The following is a 21,265-nucleotide window of genomic DNA, read 5'->3' as shown; positions in this document are numbered from 1 at the left end:
AGAGCTATTAATGGCATCTGCAGTTCATGTTACAACACCCAGAAGGCCATGAGAATTATGGTTGGGTCTCACAGATCAAATCATTTTGCTGACAGAGGTAAGACTCTTAACAATAGTAGCAATTAATGCAAGAGTTTTGGAGAGAGGGGCAAGTATGCAGTCGGTTGTGGATGAGAGGGCTTGGGAGGTGAGTCAGTTGTTGTTTGCTGATGAATGATTCGGGTAAGAAACTGCAGAAGTTAGTGAATGAGTTTGGTGTGAAAGAAGAAAGCTGAGAGTAAATGTGAATAAGAAGAAGGTTATGAGGTTCAGTAGGGGTGAGGGAGGTAAGTTTGAATGGAGAAAAGCTGAAGGAAATGAAGTGTTTTAGATATCTGGGAGTGCATTTAGCAGTGGATGGAACCACAGATGCAGAAGTGAGTCACAGGGTGGAGTCACAGTGTATTGAACCAGGGCATGTGAAGTGTCTGGGTAAACCATGGAAAGTTTTGTGGGGCCTGGATGTGGAAAGGGAGCTGTGGTTTCAGTGTATTATACATGACAGCTGAGACTGAGTGTGAATGAATGTAGCCTTTGTTGTCTTTTCCTAGCACTACCTCGCACGCATGCTGGGGGAGGGGGTTGTCATTTCATGTATGGCGGGTTGGTGACTGGAATGAATAAAGGCAGCAAGTATGAATTATGTACATGTGTATGTATGTATATGTCTGTGTGTGTATATATATGTATACGTTGATATGTATAGGTATGTGTATGTGCATGTATGGATGTGTATGTATATACATGTGTATGTGGGTGGGTTGGGCCATTCTTTCATCTGTTTCCTTGCACTACCTCAGTAATCCAATAACACTCTCTGGCCATCTTACATAGGTATACATAGGTATACTTATGTATATCTCTTTTTTTAAACCAGGTATTCCCAATCACCAGTCCTTTTTCAGCACACAAATCTACATGCTCTTCACCATTTTCATTTACAACACTGACCACCCCATGTACACCAGTTCCCTCAATTGCCATATTACCCACCTTTGCATTCAAATCACCCATCACTATAGCCCGATCTCCTGCATCAAAACTGCAAACACACTCAATCAGCTGCTCTCAAAACACTTGCCTCTCATGATCTTTCTTCTCATGCCCAGGTGCATATGCACCAATAATCACCCATCTCTCTCTCCATCCACTTTCAGTTTTACCCATATCAATCTAGAGTTTACTTTCATTCACTCTATCGCACACTTACACAACTCCTCTCAGGAGTAGTGCTACTCCTTCCTTTGCGCTTGTCCTCTCACCAACCCCTTACTCTACTCCTGAAACATTCCCAAACCACTCTTCCCCTTTACCTTGAGCCTCGTTTCACTCAGAGCCAAAACATCCAGGGTCTTTTCCTCAAACATACTACCCATCTCTCTTTTTTCTCATCTTGGTTACATCCGCACACATTCAGACACCCCAATCTGAGCCTTCGAGGAGGATGAGCACTCCCCGCATGACTCCTTCTGTTTCCCCTTTTAGAAAGTTAAAATGCCCCCTGCTCCCGTCCCCTTTAGTCACCTTCTACGACACGTGGGAAGTATGCTTTCTCCCCTATCCTCAGGGATGGTGATCAAGTCTGATGTAAATATTCTGTCCACACACGCATGGTATGTGTGAGTGTATCTGTTAAGGTGGCAATTACAAGTATAAATACTCCTTACTACATTATCAAATTATTCCATTGACATTTGCATGACAGGACTGTTCAAAGGGATGTGTAGCTGATCACTCTTTCACATACAGGTATGGGATGTTGTGGTGGGCACCAAGAGTTCTGTGGACGTGCTGGTGCCCAAGAGTGAGGCATTGCTCAACACAAGCCAGCGCCAAGAGCGAGCCATCTCCACCATCCAGTCAGACCTCACGGAGAAGGCGAACCGTATCATCCAGAACTTGGACCAGGTAGGATGCACTCCTCATTCTACTGTTATGTATCCCACAGGAGGAGGGCATACACGATTTCACTTAGTTTTTCATTTTTGTATCTCTTTCTTTACTACAGTCTGTACCCTAACTTACACAATATATATTGAGGAGCACATGAATTGAGTCACTTATTTTATTTGAAATTTTCCTAGCTATAATCAAGGACCTCTTTCTAAAGGCTCCTGCAGAACGTTTCTGTTTAAAACACCAAAACTTTTCCTTCTTTTTGGAAGCATGCGTTGATACATTCCATCCCTAAGAACAGTGACCGTTCTGAGACCTGTAACTATTCTCCTATTTCTTTGACATCATTTCCAAAAACAATCTCTCCTTAACTCCCTATGTCCTAAGACATCTTGAAACTCACAGTCTCCTCTCAGATTACCAATGTGGCTTCCATAAGGTGAGATCCACTGGTGATATACTTTTCTATCTTACTATTGTCTGGTCATTGTCCCTGAAAGACTTTGCAGAGTCGTGTAGTTGCCCTCGACATAACCCGAGCTAATGACAGTGTGTGGCACCAGGGTCTCGTCTCTAAACTCCCCCTCTTTTGGCTTCCCTCCTTCACTTTGCTCCTTCATATCTAGCTGCCTCTCCAGCCAACCTACCCCCCCCCCCCCTCTCTCTCTCTCTCTCTCTCTCTCTCTCTCTCTCTCTAGCAGTGTCCCTCAAGGTTCTGTCCTGCCCCTTACACTTTTTCTCCTTTTTTCCAGTGATTTCCTCTCCTCCACGAATATCAAAATGCATTCATATGCTGATGACTCACCTCTACATTCATCTACACACTTCAGTTCTGCTCCTTCATCTCTTTATCAGTCTGCATTTTGTCTTGACACAACTTACTCAGTAAACTTGAGAATATCTCAGTGGGGTAGATAAAATCTTGTGAAGTTTAATGCCTCCCCGACCCAATTTCTACTCCTCTCTTTATTGAAAACTCATCACAAGTCTTGTTTCTCTTTTAACGGGTCTTTAATTTTCCACTTCTTGATTCAGTGAACATACTTGGTATTACTGCAACATCCACTCTTTCTTGGAAACCCGACATCATGGAAATAGCTAAGACTGCCCCTAAGAAACTGGGTGTCCTGTTTTGATGTTGAAACTTCTTTTCCTCTAAACAGCTGCTCCATTTATACAAAGGCTCGATTCATCCATATGTGGAGCACTGCTCTCACATTTGAGGTGACTGCATCCTTAGTTGACAGTTGAAAGCTCTCTGACATATGAACTTACCCCTGGCTAACTTCCAAACTCAACTCTCTTGTCCTATGCCACAATGTTGGTTCACTTTCCCTCTTTTTTGTAGTTATTACTTTGGTTTTTGCTCCCAAGAGCTTGTTGCTTGTGTGCCCCCACACAGTACTCGGCAAGCTACTGCGTCACATGATTATTGTGTGGCCGTTGGCAACTCAAGGGTGGGCCGTTTTGTTAACTGTTTATTTCCCAACATCTTAGAGCTTATGAACCCTCTATCTTCTCCATGTCTTTCCCAACAACTATAACCTGGCACATTTTAGAAGACTGGTTTTGCACTTCCTCCAAAATTTGCAAATACTTTCCTTTGTCTCTTCGTTCTCCCTTTCTTAATCCTCTCAGTATTCCAATTAAGGCCTGACCTTGATGTGGACTATTGCACAAACATTTGATGCCAGACTTCCTATTGTGAATTATTGTATCTTCATAACATTGTCCACCACCTGCTTTTTTTTTCATAAAGTTGAGGGATCTTTTAGTGAACATCTGATAAAATGTTATTTTAAAAGAGTGCACGAAAAATCCAGGCACTGGATCCTCAGTGATTGAAATACATTTTAGGTTACGTGGTAAGAAAAAATTTAACATGTATTGGGCAGCAATGGATAAATTGTTCAGCAATTTACATGGTAAGTGGTTTATAACAGTTGAATAACAATGATGCTTTTGTATTATGATATCTAATAAATGACCTGTTTACAGTAGTGAAAGTTGTGATACTTTTCAAGTTCCTGGGTTAGAACATTGTTATGGATGAAACATATACTGGACATTTGGAATATATAATACATTGTAATGTTTGGTTAGAATCATCTTAGAACTTACTAGTGTTTTAAGAGTATATAATATTGCAGAGTGTGGAAGTAGCTTTTGTGAGCAAACTCTACAGTGATTTTACAGTTTCCACTGCACAAAAGTTATTTTTGGGAAGAACAGCATTTTTCCTTATGGTATCTAATATGATTTGATCACTTTTGACACACTTCCCTCGCAAATCACTCATTTCTGAGATTACATTTTAGTGTAATGAACTTCATATAGCCTAACCTAACTTAGGGGGTGAGTGTTCCTACATGAGGGAGGCTCTGCTTTGAGCTTCTTATGTGCTCTTTTCGTCAGACAACAGACACTTATGTTATCGTTCCACCATTACGACTTTATATTGGAAAAAGACCACCTACAACGTGTTGGCACAAATGACCCCTCAACTGCTTTGAGAGTTTTACCGAAACTCTCCCATGCTACATCAGTGTCGCTTTCATTTATATCATCCCAAGTTTGCCTGTCATGAGTAGTGCAAGTATCTTTGATATTTGCAGTTCTAAAATTTTATATTTTGTCGTTCCTCTCATGTTGACCTGCTTTGTAGGCAATGTTGAAATTAATTCTAATGTAATTTGCCAATGATCATTTGTACTGAACTTTTCTTTGACCACCATTGTTAACAATATCCTCATTAGTAGTTAGAACCAAATCTATTATCTTGTCACACGTAGGTTTATCAACTAACTGTATTAGGGCTCTATCAAGCAGGTTTAGGTAAAACCCATGCCCTGAGCAACTGGAAAGGGATTTTCCCCTCTTAGCTAATGGTATTTAGAAATCACCTACTATGACCAAATTGCTTTCATTGCTATTTTGTGCTATCTGATCATTCAGTCTTTTATCTGCCTTTGGTGCCTGTATTGAGGTCCTATAAACTAATCGTACTGTTATTTTTCTTTCGAAACTTATCTTTGATTTCTACAAAAATGAAGTTCATATCAACAGCTACAGCATCTTTCAACACAGGACTTGGATAAGACTGAACAAAGAGCAAAATAGCACTGCCTGTTTTATTTCCCCGTCACTTTTAAGTATAGCATACCCAGACATGGTGTAAATGGCAAGGAAATCCCTATTGTAATATGTAGCTAAGATTCCAAAACACCAATTATATCCTGATTCTCTTCCAGTACAGTTGTCTCTAACTCTGAAATTTTTTTTACGTTTATTCCTAGCATTAACAAAAGATATACTAATACATGATAGACTTTTTCTCTCTCTTATGTATATGTGCAGCAGAGGGAAGCCTACGAACTAAGCAAAGTTTGTAACCTCAGCTTGAACCATCCCATCCTGGGTAGTACCAGCCTTGTTCCCTACTTTCACTTGAGAATTGATATCATGCTGCTGTATTCTGCCTTTACCCCGACCTACCTCGTTCCCAAATTCCAGGTTATGGAATGCACTGGCTGGATGTGTTAATAAATCCCATTTATGATTTTACAAATCAAACATCGCAGTCTTGGACTATAGCAGATTGAATTCATATGGGGTCAGGTTGAGCTAGATGTTTCTTTGGTACAAACTTGTTCTCAGGGTAATGGTGGGTATAAAGCAAGGAACCTTGTTCCTCATACTTTCATGTTATTTTCTTTTCTTATTACCCCAAATGAGGTCTAAGATAATATATGAAAGCTGAGATGTTCTTTTATTTTTCTAGAGAGTTGTGAAAATAATGTTTGAATAATCCATAGAAATTCATATCCTTTGTGGGTGCATAGTCAATGCTAATTTTATCCATTCAGGTGGAGCAGACCTTGAAGACCATGCCACGAGAGGGCAACCTTCACCGGGACCACATCAACCCAGTGTCACTGCTTCACCGGTCCACCCACACCCAGATTGAGGATGACACCCCTGCCGATGATCCCCCAGGAGACTTTGTTGACCAGGTACACCTTTACACCTTATCACAAGCATCATCTTGGTTTATTCTATAGTATACACTTAGTGCTCTTCCACTGCCTTTTGATTATATTGTGTTTCACACCTTGCACTGAACCACAATCATTTGATTATCCCATTTTACTCATCTGGCACATATCCAAAGTCACCTCATTATCCACATCACATACCTTGCTCTCACCCACAACCATTTGATCATCTAAGGCCACTTGTGTTGTACAAACCCATAACCATTTGATTATCTCATGTTGTACCCTTTGTACTCTGCATAACCATTTGATTATCCACATCACATATCTTGCACTCATTGAGAACTATTCAGTTTTTTAATGGAACTCACTATATATTTGAACAGACCCCTTTGATTATCATGAATCACATATCTTGCACTTCTCCACAACCATTTGAGTATCTCCCATCACACACTTTGATTTGATGAACATTCCCTTTTCCAAAAATTTATTGTTTCATGGGTATGAGTGCCAGCACCTGGCAGGCACTAGAAGTGTCACACCGAATAGTACATTTCTGTATTTGCCTCTTGAGACATAAACCTGCCCTCTGTTGCAGCCAAAATATCAGTGACAATAGTTCAGATGAAGGATGATAGGTCTTATGACAATGAATTTCTTTCAAACACAAACATCCAAGGATATTTCAATAATACTTTGATGTTCTGCAAGAAAAAATTATCATGTAACACGAAGTGTTGTCCGACAGTCCTTCCTGACGGAACATAATAACAGTGATCCACTGACGACGACGGAGCGGCCGCCATCTCGCAGCCCAGTAGGACCTTCTGGCCTGGTGTTCCCTTCTGTCCAGAAGAAACCAGTTACCATCAATAACACCTTCATCATGAGTGACCTCAATGATCAGAACATAAAGGTTGGTGCTATCTGACTGTGACCAAACCCTATGACAATGACTTCATTTGTACTTTTGTTAGTGTCAGTGAGTTACTCTAAGGACTGTAGAGATGTGGTTAAACAGATTAACTCCTGATTGTGCTCATGTGCAGAAAAGAAGAAAGTATTCTTACTGTTGTGATGTTAATGATATGACCACATGGCTTTTGATCTGACCACTAAAAGTCAAGTCAAAAGGCCATGCTGTCACTCTAGAGATGAAGTTAAACAGATTAACTCCTGATAGTGCTCGTTTTCAGAAAAGAAGAAAGTATTCTTACTGTTGTGATGTTAATGATATGACCACATGGCTTTTGATCTGACCATTAAAGGTCAGGTCAAAAGGCCATGCTGTCAAACTAGTGCCGTGCTTATTTATGGCCTCAGAGTCACAGCAGTAAAAGAAGTTTCCTTCCTATTCTTCATACACCTCATCTTACCCTGCATGAAATGATATAGTATCACCACCAGAGACCTGAGAATAACTTATTAGCACCTTCTTTAGTCCATTAAAAGTATTTCATCTACCCAAGTTAGCAGGTTGGATTTTATCCAATCTCCTCCATTCAATTCTATCCATGCTCAGCCTTGCATGCTCTTTCATAACACAATCATTCTTACCTACACTCTCTTGTATATTCCCCATCCATCTTGCTCTCCCATAGCTTCACATACACTTATGGTCATTCTTCCTACATGCAGTGTTTAACAACGACTTTTCTCTTATCAACCATTCCTTTCTGCGGAATCATGACTTACTTTAATTTTTCAGTGACTCACTTTACTTTTTCATTTCTTCTAAATAAAATTTCCTCTCCTTTGCTGTCATGATATACAGTATGATGAAAATGATAATTCTTTTAATTTTTTCTTGCTTTGTAGTGTCTTTATTTTTCTGTCTTAGCAAGGTGAAATCACAAACAGACAACAAAGTCCTCAAGGAGGAATACTAGTTTAGCTACTCCATTTCCTGCTTTGAGAAACTGATAATACAGGAAGGGAGGATTTTCAGGTCTCACTGCTCTTCGTTGCCATCTATAACATGCTGGAGATACATGGGCAGTATTCTTTTTCCTTTATCATTAGGGTTATTTGATTATGATAATATATATATTATACTTTGTCGCTGTCTCCTGCGTTAGCGAGGTAGCGCAAGGAAACAGACGAAAGAATGGCCCAACCCACCCACATACACATGTATATACATACACGTCCAAACACACACATATACATACCAATACATCTCAACGTATACACATATATACACACACAGACATATACATATATACACATGTACATAATTCATATTGTCTGCCCTTATTCATTCCTGTCGCCACCCCGCCACACATGAAATGACAACCCCCTCCCCCCGCATGTGCATGAGGTAGCACTAGGAAAGGACAGCAAAGGCCACATTTGTTCACACTCAGTCTCTAGCTGTCGTGTATAATGCACCAAAACCACAGCTCCCTTTCCACATCCAGGCCCCACAGAAGTTTCCATGGTTTACCCCAGACGCTTCACATGCCCTGGTTCAATCCATTGACAGCACGTCAACCCTGGTATACCACACTGTTCCAATTGACTCTATTCCTTGCATGCCTTTCATCCTCCTGCATGTTCAGGCCACGATCACTCAAAATCTTTTTCACTCCATCTTTCCACCTCCAATTTGGTCTCCCACTTCTCTCGTTCCCTCCACCTCTGACACATATATCCTCTTTGTCAATCTTTCCTCACTCATTCTCTCTGTGTGACCAAACCATTTCAAAACCCCCTTTTCTGCTCTCTCAACCTCACTCTCTTTATTACCACACATCTCTTACCCTTTCATTGCTTACTCGATTGTACCGCCTCATGCCACATATTGTCCTTAGACATCTCATTTCTAACGCATCCACCCTCCGCTGCACAACTCTATCTATAGCCCATGCCTCGCAACCATATAACATTGTCGGAACCATTACTCCTTCAAACATACCCATTTTTGCTTTCCGAGAACTCTCCCAGAACTTTCGCCCCCTCCCCCCATGGTTCCATCCACTGCCAAATCCACTCCCAGATATCTAAAACACTTCACTTCCTCCAGTTTTTCTCCATTCAAACGTACCTCCCAGTTGACTTGTCCCTCAACCCTACTGTACCTAATAACCTTGCTCTTATTCACATTTACTCTCGGTTTTCTTCTTTCACACACTTTACCAAACTCAGTCACCAGTTTCTGCAGTTTCTCACCCAAATCAGCCACCAGCGATGTATCATCAGCGAACAACAACTGACTCACTTCCCAGGCTCTCTCATCCACAACAGACTGCATACTTGCCCCTCTCTCCAAAACTTTTGCCTTCACCTCCCTAACAACCCCATCTATAAACAAATTAAACAAGCATGGAGACATCACGCACCCCTGCCGCAAACCGACATTCACTGAGAACCAATCACTTTCCTGTCTTCCTACTCGTACACATGCCATACATCCTCAATAAAAACTTTTCACTGCTTCTAACAACTTGCCTCCCACACTATATGAAGACTCCATGTGTAATTGATTAAAAAGAACAGCCTATCACCAAAGGCAGAATCAGGCATCTATCCAAGTCTTTATAAGGCTTGTGATATTTTGTATATTGGCCGAACTGTAAGTCTTCAAAGGGGAGGATTCAACAGCATGAGTATTCTGTAAAGACAGCCCTGGGATCAAATGCTTTTTCAAATGTTGAAGACTATTGACATCAAATACATGGGAAGAGTCTAGATATGTATGCCATTGTGTGTCATTTACAGAAGGGATTATTGTAAAATCCTCCCATATCAATGTTATCAGTGTTATGAATCTTTATGAAGCTTTGTATAGATTGCATAATATTTCAACTAAATCTTTATTGGAAGTTTACAAAAAAGGGGAAACCATTAAAGCTAGGTAGTGGCATACCTGAGTTCCCTAGCCAGGTGTTGAGCCACCCCTTACTCGTTTTGGTCATCCATTCAGCATTACTCAGCTCAAGAACTTCATGTTCCCTAGCTGGAGTGATATTTAGTTTTGTCAGTATTCTGATGCTCATCTTAACCATGTATCTTTGACAATGGCTAAAGTACATTTGAAGGCTTGGAGCTTCTGATTTTATTTTTACATGTAAGTTCACTCTCCACTGCTTCTAGCAATTGCTAGAAGCAGTGAAAAGTTTTTATCGAGGATGTAAGGCATGTGTGCGAGTAGGAAGAGAGGAAAGTGATTGGTTCACAGTGAATATCAGTTTGTGGCAGGGGTGCGTGATGTCTCCATGGTTGTTTAATTTGTTTATGGATGGGGTTGTTAGGGAGGTGAATGCAAGAGATTTGGAGAGAAGGGCAAGTATGCAGTCTGTTGCGAATGAGAGGGCTTGGGAAGTGAGTCAGTTGTTGCTCGCTGATGATACAGTGCTGGTGGCTGATTCGGGTGAGAAACTGCAGAAGCTGGTGACTGAGTTTGGAAGGTGAGAACATTATCTCGGAGAGCAACAATGGGTATGTTTGCAGGAATAGTGGTTCCAACAATGTTATGTGGTTGTGAGGTGTTGGTTATAGATAGGGTTGTGCGGAGGAGGGTGGATGTGTTGGAAATGAGATGTTTGAGGACAATATGTAGTGTGAGGTGGTTTGATCAGGTAGGTAATGAAAGGGTAAGAGAGATGTGTGGTAATAAAAAGAGTGTGGTTGAGAGAGCAGAAGAGGGTGTATTGAAATGGTTTGGTCACATGGAGAGAATGAGTGAGGAAAGATTGACCAAGAGGATATATGTGTGAGAGGTGGAGGGAACCAGAAGTGGGAGACCAAATTGGAGGTGGGTGAAAGGCGTGCAAAGAATAGAATGAATTGGAATAATGTGGTATACCGGGGTTGACGTGCTGTCAATGGATTAAACCAGGGCATGTGAAGCATCTGGGGTAGACCATGGAAAGTTTTGTGGGGCCTAGATGTGGAAAGGGAGCTATGGTTTTGGTGCATTACACGTGACAGCTAGAGACTGAGTGTGAACGAATGTGGCCTTTTTTGTCTTTTCCTAGCACTACTACGCACATGGGGGAGGATGCCATTTCATGTGTGGTGGGGTGGCAACGGGAATGGATGAAGGCAGCAAGTATGAATATGTATATATGTATAGATGTATATGTCTGTGTATGTATACTGTGAAATGTATAGGTATGTATATGTGTGTGTGTGTGTGGGCATGTATGTATATACATGTTTATGTGGGTGGGTTGGGCCATTCTTTCGTGTGTTTCCTTGCGCTACCTCACTAACGCGGGAGACAGCGACAAAAGTATAATAGAATAAAAAAATATATAAAGTTCACTCTCCTATGCTTAATGTATTCCTCTTTGTTTGTTTTATTATACTTGTCTCTTGATTTTGTTTATGTCTTATAGGAGTCATTTCACTGTTGTACTTCCTCATTTTTCATTCCAACATAACTTATCAGCAATTCAAATGAATCTCAACACTTTAGACATTTGAAGATTTTAAGAATTTGCCAGCTTCTCATCATCTAACCTTCCTACCTTGTTTAACTCTCCATATCTCCGGTATTATTATATTATACAGAGTATTAGTAACCTCATGTATCTGTATTTGTCCTGATGTTTATCTTTATACCATCTCAGCAAGGTTACTCATGTCAAGACTTGAGGGAAAAGCAAATGGTGGAGAGTGGCACCTACTACCTTAAGATCCGTGGCACCACCTATTGGTTCCTCAAGGTGTACTGTGACATGGACATCTCTGGAGGTGGCTGGACAGTAAGTATGCACACTCTACATCCTCTTTTAATTCTCATGCTTTATGCTTATATCAATGCCAAATAATTTTTCATTCTTTTTAGGATTATATATTTTTGAGGAATGTTACCATAAGTACATGATATACCTTGTAATAGAGTGAAAGTTACTAAACGAGATGAATTTTTACAATGTACTGGACAACAATTAAGAAATTTTTCACCAAACAAAGGTCATCCAGCGACGTGATGACTTTGGTGAACCCCGTGAGACCTTCAACCGAGAATGGGATGATTATAAGCATGGATTTGGCAACCCTGAGGCAGAGTTCTGGCTCGGCAATGAGAACATCTATATGCTTACCAACACTGACAACTACATGCTCAGAGTTGAACTCGAGGACTTTGATGGTAACAGAAGGTAAGAAAGCGAAGTTACACATGTGTTTCATAAAGTATTGATTCTGAAGTTTAAAACAAAATTGGTAGATAGCTTTGGCATTTTACACAGATATTGTGATTAATTTTACTTATGAAGTCAGAGTTTCAAATGAAAATTTTTTTTATCTGCACAATTTCAATGAGTATGCTGTAGAACTGTTTACTGGAATGATTGATAAGCTTCTTTATGGTTCTGGTTCATTCAAAATTGATCTGTTTAGTGGTTTAGCTAATACCAGGCCAAGTGATAACAGTACCTTCTGCTTCAGATATGCTGAGTATTCAACATTCAAGCTTCACAGTGAGAAGGAAAATTACAAACTGGAGATTGGTGGGTATTCGGGTAATGCTGGTGACTCGCTCAACGACCCCTGGTACGGCTCCAACCTCAGCCCCTTCTCCACCGTCAACAGGTAATGCCAGTATCCATGAATCTTCCTTAGGTATCACTTTGCAAACTCTTGAGTTGCTTTACCTATTTGAGGAAATGTGATGTGGAAAGCAATACATAAGGAGGTTCCTGGTGGAAGTATAGGGTATCTCCCCTTTATCTCATGAGGAACTCCTCCTAAGCAGTTCCATGGCAGTGGTGTAGACTCTTGTCTGCACAGCATATGTGACTAAAGACAATAAATATTAGTTACCATTTGGTAGTTTGTAACAAAGACATTCAGAGCAAAAGAAGAATTTAGATATATGTAAACTAGGACCTTATGAGACAGCTTCCCAGTTTAGGCATGATCTCAGTATCATAAGTTCTTTCCTATACATCCATTGCTATGAGTATGGCATTTCAATTCACAGCCATTTACTACCAATATGGCGGTTTGGAGTTGTATGTTTCAGAGACGCCGACCATCTACTGACGAAGTGACGGTGGCCACAGCAGGACTTACTGAGGCTTACTGATGGTGGTTAGCCAGACCAGACTTCTCACACCCACCACCCACTCGTCGGGCACGTCGTCCTGCCCTTGCTATTTTGTTTATTGGTGTAGATAGGTCCAGAGTTCTCCTATGGCTACCCCTCTTTTTACTTAGACTTCAGTAATATTGCTCTTTTTTTTTTGAAAGCGAGGAGAACTCTGTAAGATGTAGCTATGGTGTTATTAATACATTAGCAGTGGCATTAGTAGTAGTGTGGGAAAGGGTTGGGAAGGTGATAGCTTGCTGTGGGACAGTATCACTCACATAATCTACGCATAACATTTTACAGCCACACTTACATAGTCATTTTATTATCATAGCAGATAATGCTACAGCAAGATTCTACATCACTTAATGTGTTCTTAGCCCTTAAATTCTTCAGAAGTGCTTTTGTTTTAAACCTCAGCAAATGAGCCTGAACTTTTACCCTCTTAAGGTGGGAGGCAACAACACTTTTCCACTCAGCCAAAGTGCCATAAGAAAGGAATTGGCCAGTCAGTTAATTGAATATCCACTCTCCATTCCTTTCATATAGCCAGCCAGTGGCTGAGTGGATAAGCACTCCTGCCTCTGAGGGTAAGGGTTTGAGGCTCGCAGGTGGTGCTGTGTGGTATAAAGTGAGCATTGTTCAGCATGTATTTCTATTACAGTCACATTAACCTTTTGGATTTGTTTTTTGATAAGATTTTTAATGTTACGTTTGATTTGGAATTACCTTGACAGGATATTTTCATCATTTATGAACTTGTGTTTAGACTTGTAACAGAATCATACATTTATATAAGTGTTCACACGTACAAACTGTAGTGTCTGCTGATTTCCTTGGTTAACCTCTTCCCTTAGTATCCCAAGTATACTTGGGCTGAACTTTTAATAATTACTACTTCCAGTTAACTCAACATCACTTACTTTCTAAAAAGTATTATCCTAAGATAACTCATTTGGGATTTCAGATGTGTTTTCTATCATTCACAAGAGACCAGAGTATATAAGGTTTCATTTGTCTTAATAGATGGCATTACAAGCAATTATTTACATCTTTACATGAGAGCATGGTGAGGTGTCTTTCTGAAGAGGTGCGAGTGTCTGCCTTATTTTTTATATTTTTTTGTCTCAGTATGCTTGAGCCTGAACATGCAGGAGGGTGAAAGGAGGGCAAGGAATAGAGTGAATTGGAGCGATGTGGTATACCAGGGTTGACGTGCTGTCAGTGGATTGAATCAAGGCATGTGAAGCGTCTGGGGTAAACCATGGAAAGCTGTGTAGGTATGTATATTTGCGTGTGTGGACGTATGTATATACATGTGTATGGGGGGGGTTGGGCCATTTCTTTCATCTGTTTCCTTGCGCTACCTCGCAAACGCGGGAGACAGCGACAAAGTATAATAAAAAAAAAAAAAAAATAATGTTTGAGCAAATACGATGATGATTATGCAGATTCATATGCAAAGATAATTACTCCTCTGTTAAGAAGACCCTGACTCAAGTAGTTCTGCAGACAAAATCAAAGCAAAGCATTTCTTGAGGAGCTGGAAGTGTTAGGTTTATTTCTGCCTTTCCACTATTTTTTCACACTTGCTAGGCCAAGTATGATAATTATGACATTCATGACTGTACAAACACACAGTAAAGTTAATACTTCAAGAATCTACATGCTCCAACTCAGATAGTCCATCTGATGCTGTGAAGTAGCCCAAAGTGAAGTTATCTTTACCTCTTACTGTGCATGCCCAACCATTTGCTGTTGCTGGTCATAATACTGTTATAACTATACAACAATGAACAATAATGAACTTACTGGCATGATAGCTGAAGGGACCAGTAAGTATGTAAAGCAAGGCTTGACAACAGTGTTAGGAGATAATGGAAGTGGTAAATGGTACCATATCAAAAGTATGGAAATAATAGTATTAATAATAGTATTTATGCACAGTAGTGTTTATGTCTAAAAGAAAGAGGCAGGAGGTCAAGAGAAAGGTGCAAGAGGTGAAAAAGAGGGCAAATGAGAGTTGGGGTGAGAGAGTATCATTAAATTTTAGGGAGAATAAAAAGATGTTTTGGAAGGAGGTAAATAAAGTGTGTAAGACAAGGGAACAAATGGGAACATCGTTGAAGGGGGCTAATGGGGAGGTGATAACAAGTAATGGTGATGTGAGAAGGAGATGGAGTGAGTATTTTGAAGGTTTGTTGAATGTGCTTGATGATAGGGTGTTTTGGTCGAGGTGGTGTGCAAAGTGAGAGGGTTAGGGAGAATGATTTGGTAAATAGAGAAAAGGTAGTAAAAGCTTTGCAGAAGATGAAAGCCGGCAAGGCAGCGGGTTTGGATGATATTGCAGTGGAATTTATTAAAAAAGGGGTGACTATATTGTTGACTGGTTGGTAAGATTATTTAATGTATGTATGACTCATGGTGAGGTGCCCTGAGGATTGGCGGAATGCTTGCATAGTGCCATTGTACAAAGGCAAAGGGGATAAAAGTGAATGCTCAAATTACTGGGGTATAAGTTTGTTGAGTATTCCTGGGAAATTATATGGGAGGGTATTGATTGAGAGGGTGAAGGCATGTACAGAGCATCAGATTGGGGAAGAGCAGTGTGGTTTCAGAAGTGGTAGAGGATGTGTGGATCAGGTGTTTGCTTTGAAAAATGTATGGATTTGTATGTAGCATTTATGTATCTGGAGAAGGCATATGATAGAGTTGATAGAGATGCTCTGTGGAAGGTATTAAAAATATATAGTGTGGGAGGCAAGTTGTTTGAAACAGTGAAAAGTTTTTATCGAGGATGTAAGGCATGTGTACGTGTAGGAAGAGAGGAAAGTGATTGGTTCTCATTGAATGTTGGTTTACGGCAGGGGTGCGTGATGTCTCCATGGTTGTTTAATTTGTTTATGGATGGGGTTGTTAGGGAGGTGAATGCAAGAGATTTGAAAAGAGGGGCAAGTATGCAGTCTGTTGTGGATGAGAGAGCTTGGGAAGTGCGTCAGTTGTTGTTCGCTGATGATACAGCACTGGTGGCTGATTCGGGTGAGAAACTGCAGAAGCTGGTGACTGAGTTTGGTAAAGCGTGTGAAAGAAGAAAGCTGAGAGTAAATGTGAGTAAGAGCATGGTTATTAGGTAAAGTAGGGTTGAGGGACAAGTCAATTGGGAGGTAAGTTTGAATCGAGACAAACTGGAGGAAGTGAAGTGTTTTAGATATCAGGGAGTGGATTTGGCAGCAGATGGAACCATGGAAGCGGAAGTGAATCATAGGGTGGGGGAGGGGGCGAAAGTTCTGGGAGCGTTGAAGAATGTGTGGAAGTCGAGAACGGTATCTTGGAAAGCAAAAATGGGTATGTTTGAAGGAATAGTGGTTCCAACAATGATATATGGTTGTGAGGCGTGGGCTATAGATAGAGTTGTGCAGAGGGGAGTGGATGTGCTGGAAATGAGATGTTTGAGGATAATATGTGGTGTGAGCTGGTTTGATCGAGTAAGTAATGAAAGGGTAAGAGAGATGTGTGGCAATAAAAGAGTGTGGTTGAGAGTGGAGAAGAGGGTATTTTGAAGTGGTTTGGTCTCATGGAGAGAATGAGTGAGGAAAGACTGACCAAGAGGATATATGTTTCAGAGGTGGAGGGAACGAGAAGTGGGAGACCAAATTGGAGGTGGAAAGATGGAGTGAAAAAGATTTTGAGTGATCGGGGCCTGAACATGCAGGAGGGTGAAAGGCGTGCAAGGAATAGAGTCAATTGGAATGATGTGGTATACTGGGGTCAATGTGCTGTCAATGGATTGAGCCAGGGCATGTGAAGTGTCTGGGGTAAACCATGGAAAGTTTTGTGGGGCCTGGATGTGGAAAGGGAGCTGTGGTTTCAGTGCATTATACATGACAGCTAGAGACTGAGTGTGAACGAATGTGGCCTTTGTTGTCTTTTCCTAGTGCTACCTCGCACACATGTAGGGGGAGGGGGTTGTTATTTCATGTGTGGTGGGGTGTTGACAGGAAGGAATAAGGGCAGACAGCATGAATTATGTACATTTGTATATATGTCTGTGTGTGTATATACATATGTATACGTTGAGATGTATAGGTATGTATATGTGCTGTGTGTGGACGTGTATGTATATACATGTGTATGTGGGTGGGTTGGGCCATTCTTTTGTCTGTTTCCTCGCAAACGCGGGAGACAGCGTCAAAGTATAATAAATAAATAGATAAATATGCACATTTCCAACTCTATATTTTCCTGATGTCTTCTACAATGTAAATTTCATAAAATTACAGTTTCTATTATTTACAATAACTTTTGTATTCATTTAGGTAGCTTGGGTTCAGAAACTGCACATTTCATTTATGTACTAGGATTCAGAAACTGCATTTCTTTTATGTACTATTTTCAAAAATATTAGCAGTTCAGACAATATTTTGTGTGTTGCTTTTTGTATCTATATACATCTCAAAACTGCATTTAAGAATTAATCATTTTTGGACCATATTCTAAAAAAGATTTGAAAGGAAAAAGGTTAAATCATGTTTGGTATCAATTCAACTTGCTTGAGTTATTGTACTTAGTTCATGTGAATTTGCTTGAGTATTCTCCATTTCACCCCTTGATGCTCCTCTTACTGTTCTCTTTTCGGACTGTCTGAAAAGCACTTCTTTCTCAGGACACACACAAGCAAGGCTTATGGTCCTGATGGCATCCATCCCCATTTACTTAAAAAGGGTATCTCTAAACACGCACCTGTGTTTACTCGTCTGTTATGTTTCAGCTCAAAAGCCAAAACTTTTTCCTTCTCCTTGGAAGTATGCATTGATGCATCCCATTGATACACCCCTCTAATTATCATCCTATGCTTTGACATCTATCATTTCCAAAGTCGTTGAATCCATCCTCAACTCCCATATCCTGAAACACTTCGAAGATCATAGTCTTCTTACTGATCCATTTGTGATATTCTTTCCTATAATGATGATATCTGGTCATTGTCACTGAAAGATTTCAGGGAGTCATGCATAGTTACCCTTGACATATCTAAGGCTCCATCACTTCGCTCCTTCATATCCAGCTTCCTTTCCGGCCAGTCTATCTCTGTGGTTGTTAATGGATCAAACTCCCCCCTTTTCTCCGTTAACAGTGGTGTCCCTCAAGGTTCTTTCTTGCCCCACACACTTTTTTTCCTTTTTTTTTTTTTAATGATTTCCTCGCCACAAATAATCCAATGCATTAACATGCTGACGACTCAACATTGTACTAATCCACATCCTTCAATTTTGCTTCCTCTTCACTCGCCCAATCTGCATCTTGTCTTGACACAGCTTCCTCAGTAAACTCAGACTTGGACAAGATATCTTAGTGGGGTACAGAAAATCTTGGTAAGTTTATTGCCTCCAAGACCCATTTTCTACCCATCTCTATCAAAAACGCCTCACAACTCTTGCCTCTCTTTTGACAGTTCTGTAGTTCCACCTCTTTATTCAGTAAACATACTTGGTATTACTGTTGTATCCACTCTTTCTTGGAAACCCAAATTACAGGGATAGCTAAGTCTGCCTCATAGAAACTGGGTGACCTGTTCAGATGTTGAAAATTCTCTTCTGAATAGTTGCTGCATTTATACAAGGGATTGATTCGTCCTTGTATGGAGTGCTGCTCTCACTTTTGGGGTGGTTCTAGGTGTGTGTCCTGACTTGACAGTGTCAAGTCGAAAGCTGTCCGACTCATAAACTGTCTCAGGCTAACTTCCAAACTTGACCTTCTTGCCCTACACTGCAATGTTAGTTCACTTTTCTTCTTCTATAGGTATTATTTGGTTTTTGCTCCCAAGAGCAGGCTGCTTGTGTGCCCCCACCACTAGCTAGACCACACTAGTGTGTGGCTCTCAGCAACTCAAGGGTGGGCTGTTTTGATACCTGCTTCTATCCCTACATGTATGTCAGAGCTTTGGAACTCTACTTCTTATGTCTTTCCCAATACCTGTAACCTGGCATTTTTCAAAAGACAGGTCTTTTACATCCTTAAAAATTCTTACTTTTTCTTGTCTTTTCTTTTTCCACTTTGTAGTTCTCTCCATATTTCAATTAAAGCCCGGCCTTGATGTGGACTTTAGTTTGCGACTGGAACCTTGGACATGAATAACAAAAATTGCAATGATGAGGAAGGAACCTCGTTAGAAGCAGGAGCATAGTGGAAGACCAAATCAATTAACAGCCAAGTAGGATCAGATTTTTTGGGGGGATGAGACAGATGTGGGTGAAGCCAGGGATGTAGAGGCAGACCTTGGACTAGATAGGGTAGAGGCAGGATAGATTTAGTATCTCAGTCTTCATAGTGAAATTTTGTAGTAATGTACACATGAGTGAGCAAATAGATATAGTCATTTTAGTCTTTTGTCTGTTTGCAACAGGATCAGCAAGCTTTATGTAATTTTCATGTACAAAGCATGGTATATATAGTATGTGTATGTGTGGAAGAGCCAGTGTGGGATGTGAGGTAGAAGTTTTTCAGATTATGAAGTACATGTGCTCCCATGCTTGTAGTTCTTACATTTCATGTCACTATCATGTATTTGCTTTGCATTGTGACCTTGTAGAGGACTGGGAAAGCATGAATTATATTATTGTTACCATAAAAAGGTATAGGTCTCATTCTTTTATTATTCTCCTGTAGCATGTTGAACTTTGCTTAACTTTTCTGTAATAGGTATGAGGTTTAGTTCTATAGAATCATTGGTAGATTTGTTTCTGTCTTAAAATTAGTTATCATCTAGACTTCCATCCTAAGACATATTATCACTAAACTTGATGTCTTGGTACTCTTGACCATCAGCTTAAGGACTTCCTTACCTTGTTCACCTTAACCACTCCTTTTCTTCATCCTCAACCATTGCTTTCATCCTGACCGTATCTTCACGACTGTTCCTGGACACAGCTGTGTGACACTCGCCCTTCTAATAATATTGACTGGTCTCATCAACTGACCATCATGTCATCACATCCAGGTGATGCTCCCTTACATCTCCACTAAACGTTTATTTCATCTGTGGCAAATAAACTTATTAACCCTTACTAATATTGATCTGTCTTTAAATTCACTTATGCTGGAAGATGTTGCTTCACCTTGACTGCCTCATGTAACTGTTATCGCGCTCAACCAACAGAGACAATGACCGCTCCAGCCTGAACTGTGCCTCCATGCTGAAGGGTGGCTGGTGGTGGCGTTCCTGTGGAAGAGGCCTCAATGGCATATACCTCACTGATCCCAATGACCTCACAGCGAGACAAGGTGAAAAAAACGATATATTTTGCACAAGTTCATTAGCCTCTCCCACAGATGTACAAGTTCAGTTATTTCACTTTTCATTTGTCTCAAAAGTGCCTGTTAGACTTAACTGTCAGTATTGCCAGAAACATGATTAACTTAGCCTCTACTGTTCTACTAGATCTAGTATATCAGCTCATTGGCCTGAACATTCAATCTGTCTAGGGTAAGCAGATGTTTTCTAAGAGCACTGTGTTAAAGTAGTGATTCAAAGTACAATCTTCTTTTACATTTACATCTCTTACAAAGTAGTAAGGAATATATACAGTTGGATGTAGTAGACCAAAGCATTGATATCCAAGATAACAGTGCTAAGATCTGCTACACCCAACTGTACAGACCCTCCTCTAAGCAGTGTCTGATCTCTGTTATACTCAGCAGGTATTGTTTGGTTCCGGTGGAGGGGCTGGGACTACACCTTGAAAAAGTCCGTCCTCATGATCAAACCAAAAAGGAAGGACAGAAAAGCTACCTAGAGAGGGAAAGAAGAGGAGAGAACAGTGAAGAAGACATTAGTGAAGGAAGAGGATAGAAGAAACACGCTGAAAATGGACTAGAGCAATATCAGGCAAGAGATTGTTTGATATGCTGTACCTCTGATCATCATATTGATCAGAATAGAGATTCAGAGGAATCTCAGGACTACCATACAGGGAAATATATATCAGTAAGGTGATGGTTAGTGCTGATAAAAGATCTTATGCTTGCTGGTGATGAGAAGTGCGACACACGCAAAACGCTACACCAAAATACTACACTGATGTGGGAAAGAATTCTCTTGCTCTCTCTCCATTCGCTTTGTCAAGCATAATAAAAAGATAATTACGAGTATCTTAGGAAAAGCCATGTATATATTCTGAAGATAGTTAAGTGCAATACTAAAATTCTTCCAAAATATTCTGTATTATTTTACGATAGCTAGAGTATAGTTACATAGCTTTACCTCCTACTCTCTCTGATGAAATACTGGTTT

General features: G+C 40.4%; 1 protein-coding gene across 6 annotated transcripts in view; it reads left to right on the top strand.

Annotated features, from left to right (window-relative positions):
* LOC139754255 (uncharacterized) overlaps positions 1 to 20,846 on the top strand; it is a 413,413-nt gene extending 392,567 nt beyond the window's left edge. For all 6 annotated transcript variants that reach the window (XM_071671598.1, XM_071671599.1, XM_071671597.1 and 3 more), the window contains 8 exons: positions 1,789 to 1,947; positions 5,802 to 5,948; positions 6,682 to 6,849; positions 11,510 to 11,644; positions 11,856 to 12,043; positions 12,333 to 12,476; positions 20,132 to 20,256; positions 20,674 to 20,846. In XM_071671598.1, the coding sequence (XP_071527699.1) occupies positions 1,789 to 1,947; positions 5,802 to 5,948; positions 6,682 to 6,849; positions 11,510 to 11,644; positions 11,856 to 12,043; positions 12,333 to 12,476; positions 20,132 to 20,256; positions 20,674 to 20,768 (1,161 nt within the window). In that variant the 3' untranslated portion in view covers positions 20,769 to 20,846. The remainder of the gene's footprint in view (positions 1 to 1,788; positions 1,948 to 5,801; positions 5,949 to 6,681; positions 6,850 to 11,509; positions 11,645 to 11,855; positions 12,044 to 12,332; positions 12,477 to 20,131; positions 20,257 to 20,673) is intronic.
* Positions 20,847 to 21,265: the final 419 nt, after the last annotated feature.

The sequence above is a fragment of the Panulirus ornatus genome, chromosome 16 (assembly GCF_036320965.1).
Source record: "Panulirus ornatus isolate Po-2019 chromosome 16, ASM3632096v1, whole genome shotgun sequence".
NCBI lineage: Eukaryota > Metazoa > Arthropoda > Malacostraca > Decapoda > Palinuridae > Panulirus > Panulirus ornatus.
The sequence above is the reverse complement of the archived record's forward strand: the minus strand, read 5'-3'. Positions and strand labels throughout refer to the sequence as shown.